Source organism: Myotis myotis, unplaced genomic scaffold (assembly GCF_014108235.1).
Source record: "Myotis myotis isolate mMyoMyo1 unplaced genomic scaffold, mMyoMyo1.p scaffold_m19_p_19, whole genome shotgun sequence".
NCBI classification, from domain to species: domain Eukaryota; kingdom Metazoa; phylum Chordata; class Mammalia; order Chiroptera; family Vespertilionidae; genus Myotis; species Myotis myotis.
In genome coordinates, this window is record NW_023416323.1 from 39,205,331 (window position 1) to 39,212,139 (window position 6,809).

At 66.6% G+C, this 6,809-nt stretch overlaps 1 protein-coding gene across 1 annotated transcript; it reads left to right on the forward strand.

The window, feature by feature from the left end:
* The first annotated feature begins 2,654 nt into the window (after nt 1–2,654).
* On the forward strand, nt 2,655–6,135 carry IRX3 (iroquois homeobox 3). Its single transcript, XM_036346050.1, has 4 exons — nt 2,655–3,740; nt 3,930–5,055; nt 5,236–5,302; nt 5,699–6,135. Exons 1-4 carry the CDS (start codon nt 3,474–3,476, stop codon nt 5,751–5,753), a joined length of 1,515 nt encoding a protein of 504 aa, XP_036201943.1. The 5' UTR covers nt 2,655–3,473; the 3' UTR covers nt 5,754–6,135.
* Nucleotides 6,136–6,809: the final 674 nt, after the last annotated feature.

Sequence of the window (6,809 nt, forward strand, 5' to 3'; positions counted from 1 at the left end):
CGGGGGGAGGGAGCGGTGGGAGCGTGCGCCGCGCCGCGCCGGCGTCTGCAGGAAGCGCAGGGCTCTCTGGGCCGCCCTGCAGCCCGGGGATCTCAGGCCTGCGAGGGAAGGATGGAAGGGGGGCTTCCTCGGAGAGATCCGAGGCTGCAGCCGGCGAGGCGGGGTGAAGAGGGGGCAGACGGTGGGCCTGGTGATTCGCGGCTCTCCTGTGCGGTGCCTGGTGCAGCCTCAAGGGCCTTGGTTTTCCGTCCGGGATCCGGGTGCGCATCCCGCCTGCGCGAGTGTGCGCGGAGCCCGTGCTCTGGGTGCTCTCCCCACACTCCGGGACGCGCTGAGGGAGCCTCCACCGCAAGCCTCGGGTGCGCTTTGTGCGCTGGGAACGTTGGAGGAAGGCAAGGTGATGAAGAAGGGTTTGCGTACCGCGCGTCTGCGCCCCAGCCTTTTCCAAATCCACTTCCCAGTGCACCTGCTTCTCTGCCCTGGGCGAGCGTGTCCCTTTGACCCCATCTCTTGGATTAAAAAGCCCCGGAAAAAAAGGTTCGCTTGTCCTCGGCGTTGAGAGTTGAGTCCTCAGCCAGGTTCCACGGGTCCAGTGGAGTTGGGGAGCCAGCGCCTCCTCGGGGGTCGGCTGCCTGGGACACTGAGTCCTGGCGTGGGGCTTGGATGATCCTAGCTGGAGGCGAGGGCGGTGGAAAGGCTGCGTCTTCTTGGGACCTGGGCTGCCTGGAGAGATCTAAACCATCCAAGGTCCTGGGCCCCCAATTGGGTCTGGGTCTGAAGGTTCACCCCCGAGGCCAAGGCCGGCCCCTCTCCAGCGGGGCTGGTGCCCTGAGCACAGCCTCATCCCTTCCTTGGCTTCGTCCCCGCCTCCTGCAGGCCAGTGCAGCCAGGTCCGCAGCTGATGGATGCCTTACACATCTCCAGGGCTGTTTCCTCTTCCTCCTGGACGGGCTGAGTTCAATTGTGGGCATCGCAGCTCCAGTCTTCCTGCCTGGGAATCTCGCTCTAGGCGCAGCCCTGTTCAGGGCAAACTCTAGAGGGCTTCAGGGCCACTGAGGCTTGAGTCTGACCCCTGGGGAACCCTTTGGGAAACGAAGGATGCCAAGGTTGCCCTCAGTGTTGAACCCCCAGATTTTCCCCAAGGCAGTGAGCTCAGGATCCCCTACGCCACTTCTCGGAGAGTTTTCACTGGAAACGAAATCAGGCGCCAGGAAAATACGCCCAAGCCAGACCTCCCCCCAGGTACCTCCTTCTTCAGGGGCGACTCCGGCTGAGGCCAGCGGGGCGCCCAGCAGCATCAGGTGGGAAGGGTAAGGGGAGTGGCTGGACCCCGCTTGAGAAGGCCACAGGCCAGTTTCCCCAATGGAACCCTGCGCCTGATGGCCCCCAAACTTTCCCTCCTCCCCCGCCCCCAGTGTCCTAGGCGCCCCACCTCCTGGGGTGGCCTCCCAGCACAAAGACTGGTGGGAAGGGGACTGGCGTGGGGGTGGGGTGAACACTGGGTGGCCCCGGGAATTCATTCCCTAACTGGACTCCCAAGAGTGGTGGAGACCCCAGACAGCTGGAGCCAAGACCCTCCGACCCGACCCCATGCGGGAACTGGGATTCGATTCCTCTCTCCATCAGCGCGCGGCGGCCAGTGTCCGCCTCGGAGCAGCGCCGGCGTCTCTGCAGCAGAGTCGCCGCCCCCGCGCGGTCCCGGGGCGCTCCTCCCGCAGGTCCGGCCTGTGCGCCCCGAGCCGCGGCGATGCCGGCATTTCTATTTCTATTCCGCTCGGGGCGGCCACGCGCCCCGGCCGTGAAGGTGGGCGCCGGGGTGCTAGGAGTGCAGCTGCGGTTTAGGATTTACCCTCCCATAAAACTCAAAGCCTTGCCTCCCATCCCCACCCGAGACGGCAGGGAAATCCACGCAAAAAACGCAGGTTCGCGCCGGACCGGGGAGCAGGGGAGGAGCAGGGAAGGGAAGGGTGTCTACGTACAGAAAATTCCAGCCTACTAACTTCTTGGAAGTGCTCTCGAAAGTTCCTGGAGCCTCACCGCCCGGCTCCTCCCCATTCCCACGCCCATTTAGGGCGCCGGCAGGCTCCCCTTTCACGTCCTCGCTCCCCAGGACCCCAAGGGCCCCCACCCACACCCCCAGACCAGCCTGCCATTTCTAATAAGTAATTCGCACCCGGACCCTTAAGGAGGCTAATCTCAGGGTTTGGTCCTCTTGGGTGGGGGGCAGCCTCGCCCCCAAGGGTACTGAGGTGGCCTTGGAAGACACAATGCACCCCCCTCACCCTCTTCTAGCGCCCTCCCCAGGCTGCTGAGAGTGGCCGGGCGTCAGGGGTGCGTGCGCCAAAGGGCCCCCCCCCCCCCCCCGGGCCCTCCAAGGCCCTGGCGCTTGCCCTGGACCCAGGTCTGGTCCCGACCCAGGCTCGGCGCTGGGGCTGGGGGAGAGGTGCCGAGGAGCGGGAAGCGGGGAGGGGCGAGCTGACCCGGTACTAACCCCTGTCCCCGCGCCTCTCCCGGGTGCCTCGGGGCGCAGGCCAGAGGGGGCGGGAAGGGACTGGAGCCCGGGGTCCCGCCCCCGCCGCGCCCCGCCCCGCGCGAGGTATCCGCGAGGGTGGGAGGCCTCGCCGGTAAGGCTCCCGGCGATTGGCGACTGGGGAAGGAGACGCTGGGAAAAGTCGAATAAGAGGGCGCGACGTCAGACCTGAGATTTGGGAAAGGGCGAGGGAGGGAGAGAGGGCGGGGACGGACACACGGACGGAGACGTACACCTCTCCCCCAGCCGCCACCACCCTACCCGTACAGCACCCTAAGTGTCCACAACTTTCGGCCGCCTTCGCCCAGGGCTCAGCGCCGGGTGGGGTGGGGACAGCGCGGAGTGAGTAGAGAGACAGATGAGAGAGAGCGAGGGAGAGAGAAGAAAGGAAAAAGGGAGCAGAAAGGGAGGAAAGGCATCGTGAGAAAGAAAGGAGTTTCCTAGCGCCCAGAAGAGGTAAAGAGCCCGAAGGAGCGGAAGCGATCCTGGGGGGGAGTGGAGCACAGCGAGGGGAGGGGAGAGGAAGGGCGAGGAGGGGGAGTGAGCACTAGAGGCGGCGAAGGAAGCCGGGCGCGACACAGCTCGGGGAGCGGAGCGGAGGGCGGCGCGCAGCCCGCAGCGGGCAGAGGCGCTCGGGCAGCCGAGAGGAGGGAGCGCGGCGCGGAGAGGAGGGGCCTGCGGCCCGTGGACATGTCAATCAGGGCCCCGAGCCCCGGGAGTCTCCGCCAGTCTGTCCGGACCTGACCTGGCTCCCGGCCGCCGCCGCCGCCGCCGCCGCACCTCGGAGCAGATCCATCGGGGACCGCGGAGCGCCGCGCAGCGCGGGAGGCAGCGCGGCCCGAACCCGGCCCAGCCCCCGATGCGCGCCGGAGCCCGCGGGCGGCGCTGAGCAGGGCGGCCCCGGCGGCCGGGCCCCCTCTCCGTCCGCGCCCCGCGGGCCACCATGTCCTTCCCCCAGCTCGGATACCAGTACATCCGCCCCATCTACCCACCCGAGCGCCCGGGGACGGCCGGCGGCGGCGGCAGCGCTGGGGCCCGCGGCGGCCCGGCAGCCGGCGCCTCGGAGCTGGCCGCCTCGGGGTCCCTGTCCAACGTGCTCTCGTCCGTGTACGGGGCGCCCTACGCCGCCGCGGCAGCAGCGGCCGCCGCCGCCCAAGGCTACGGCGCTTTCCTGCCCTACGCCGCCGAGCTGCCCCTCTTCCCTCAGCTGGTAAGCGCCGGGGGAGCCGGGAATGGGGGTGGGGTGGGGTGAGGGGGTGCGGGTTGGAGCTGGGCCACCCGACTCGGGGAGCGCGCGAGAGTAGACGCGTAGGGCCCAGGCCAGGAGGCGGTCGGGGGTCGGCGGCCACGGCCAGGGCTCATCCGCGCGTGTTCCTTCCTTCTCTCCATGTGCGTTCAGGGCGCACAGTATGAGCTGAAAGACAGCCCCGGGGTGCAGCACCCGGCCACCGCCGCCGCCGCCGCGTTTCCGCACCCGCACGCCGCCTTCTACCCCTATGGCCAGTACCAGTTCGGGGACCCGTCCCGTCCGAAGAATGCCACCCGCGAGAGCACGAGCACGCTCAAGGCCTGGCTCAACGAGCACCGCAAGAACCCCTACCCCACCAAGGGCGAGAAGATCATGCTGGCCATCATCACCAAGATGACCCTCACCCAGGTGTCCACCTGGTTCGCCAACGCGCGCCGGCGCCTCAAGAAGGAGAACAAGATGACGTGGGCGCCCCGAAGCCGCACCGACGAGGAGGGCAACGCGTACGGGAGCGAGCGCGAGGAGGACGAGGAGGAGGACGAGGAGGAGGGCAAGCGCGAGCTGGAGGAGGAGGAGGAGGAGCTCGGCGGGGAGGAGGAGGACCCGGGGGGCGAGGGCCTGGCGGACGACGAGGACGAGGAGGAGATCGATTTGGAGAACGTGGACGGCGCGGCCGCGGGGCCTGAGCTAGTCCTGGCGGGGGCGGCGCGCGGGGACGACGATCTGGGCCTGGGACCCAGTTCCGACTCCAAGCACAGCGACTCGGACGACAGCTCCGAGGGCCCGGAGGAGCGCCCGCTGCCTGCCCTGAGCCTGGCCCCGGTGCCACCGCCGCTGGCTGCGGCTCCGCCATCCCCGCCCTCGCCCCCCGCGGGCCTGGACCCCTGCGCTCCTGCTCCCGCGCCCGCCTCCGCCCTGCAGAAGCCCAAGATCTGGTCCCTGGCCGAGACGGCCACGAGCCCGGACAACCCGCGCCGTTCGCCTCCGGGCGCGGGAGGCTCTCCCCCCGGGGCCGCCGTGGCGCCCCCGGCCCTGCAGCTCTCCCCGGCCGCCGCCGCCGCCGTGGCGCACAGACTGGTCTCGGCGCCGCTGGGCAAATTCCCCGCTTGGACCAACCGGCCGTTCCCAGGCGCGCCGCCCGCCGCCCGCCCGCACCCGCTCTCCCTGCTCGGCTCGGCCCCCCCACACCTGTTGGGACTCCCCGGGGCCTCGGGTCACCCGGCCGCCGCCGCCGCCGCCGCCTTCGCTCGGCCCGCGGAGCCCGAGGGGGGAACAGGTGACTGCTGAGCGCAGGGTGCGGAGGGAGGGGGCGGGCCTGGGGATGCGCCCGGACCGGGGCGGGGGAGACGGGCAGGACCCCAGGAGCGCAGGGCCCGCACCTGGGCGCCTGCCTCCCGCGGCCCTGGGTGCCGGCGCAGAGCTCTGAAGGCCTCCTTTCCCTCCCCGCCGCCCTTAGATCGCTGCAGTGCCTTGGAAGTGGAGAAAAAGTTACTCAAGACCGCCTTCCAGCCCGTGCCCAGGCGGTAAGAGACCCCGAGGGGCGGGGGGAGGTTGGTAAAGCAGGCTGGCGAGAAAAGCAAAGAACTGGTGCGAAGTCCGGCTTTTGCCCCGGGGTGACGCAGCTGGGAAACGCTTTTAAAAGGGGACGAAACACACCCTCAGTTGTCCCCGAGGGCGCAGAGATGGCCGCATAACCCTACCCCAGTCCAAGCACTTCCAGCCCCGGACCTCACGTCCTGAGCCTCCCACCCACCTCCCAGTTAAACGGGAGGACCCACATCTACTGCTGGCATCCTTTTACATGGCCACACCGCCTGCCTCCGGCCCCAGCCCCCCACCCCGTGGTGTCTCCCAGCCCTAGGCAGCAGGGGGTGACCCTTGTTCCCCAGGCCTTTGCTACCACTGCCTCTCTCTTCCAGGCCCCAGAACCACCTGGACGCCGCGCTGGTCTTGTCGGCCCTCTCCTCCTCTTAGTTCTTTTTTTTTTTTAATTTTTTAATCGTTGTAATAATTGTAAAAAAAAAAAGTAATCGCTCTGTATAGTTATGACTTGTAAGCATGTCTGTGTATGAATACCTAAAAAAAAAAAGAAAACTAAACAAAAAAAAAGAAATAAAAAAAAATACAACAAGTCCCCCCGGGTGGAGTCTCCCCAAGTCGCTTCCGTCCCCCACATTAGCCGAGCTTGGGAGATGGGTGTGCGAGGCTGGTTGTGGGGAGTGGCGTTTCGGAGAGAATCAGCGTGTCTGACTTGTTTGTATATATTCAGAAGACATGTACATATGTGTGAACCAAATTGTACAAGAAAGTATCTATTTTTGGCTAAATAAATGAGCTGTTGCCACTTTGACTATAACCGCCTCTCTGCCCCCAGAGGGGTCTGTTTGCTGTTCGTTGTTCTGTTTTGTTTCCCCCCATCCCCACCCCCACCTACCCCCCTGTTTAAAGAGCCATTGGAATCCGCAGAAAAGACCAAGACAGAGGAGTCTGGACCCTGTGATGAGAGGAGAGCAGAGGTTGAGTTGGAGGCGAAGGCAGAGGTTGGAGGCCCGCAGGCGGTGAGGCTGGGGGTGCTGCTGGAGAAGTCCCTGGGGCTCCGGAGAGAAGGGGCCCAGGAGACAGGTGGGCAACCAGGGCAACGGGAAACTGGGTCCAACCCGCTGGTCCTCGGACCCAACCACGGGGTCTTGGGGCGTCCTCTGGTGACTCAGCAGAAAGACTTAGAGGAGGGCGTGGACACAGAGGGGTTAGGTTGGGAGGTGCTCGCTCTTCCTGCGCCCCCATTCTTAGATAGGAACAATTGAGGTTGGTTCATTCTTAAGAAGGGGCGGTGCAAGCCCAGCTTCAAGCCCCCTTCCAACCACAGTGCACCCCAGAGGCCTTACAGAAGCAGGAGTGTGGGTGGGGGGAGAGGGGGGAGGGTATGGAGGAGCCTAGGGAAGCCCAGCCTTTCCTCCCGGTAACTGTGTCCAATCCGAATTGAGAGTTGGGGGCCTGGAGGGCCTGGCGGCATCTGTGCGTCTTGGCGCC

Bases quoted from the DNA above. Each gene is read 5' to 3' on its own strand.
- IRX3 (XM_036346050.1), top strand. From the start codon at position 3,474: ATGTCCTTCCCCCAGCTCGGATACCAGTACATCCGCCCCATCTACCCA. The intron at 3,741-3,929 runs GTAAGCGCCGGG...ATGTGCGTTCAG, and splicing joins TGCCCCTCTTCCCTCAGCTG to GGCGCACAGTATGAGCTGAA. The intron at 5,056-5,235 runs GTGACTGCTGAG...CGCCGCCCTTAG, and splicing joins GGAGCCCGAGGGGGGAACAG to ATCGCTGCAGTGCCTTGGAA.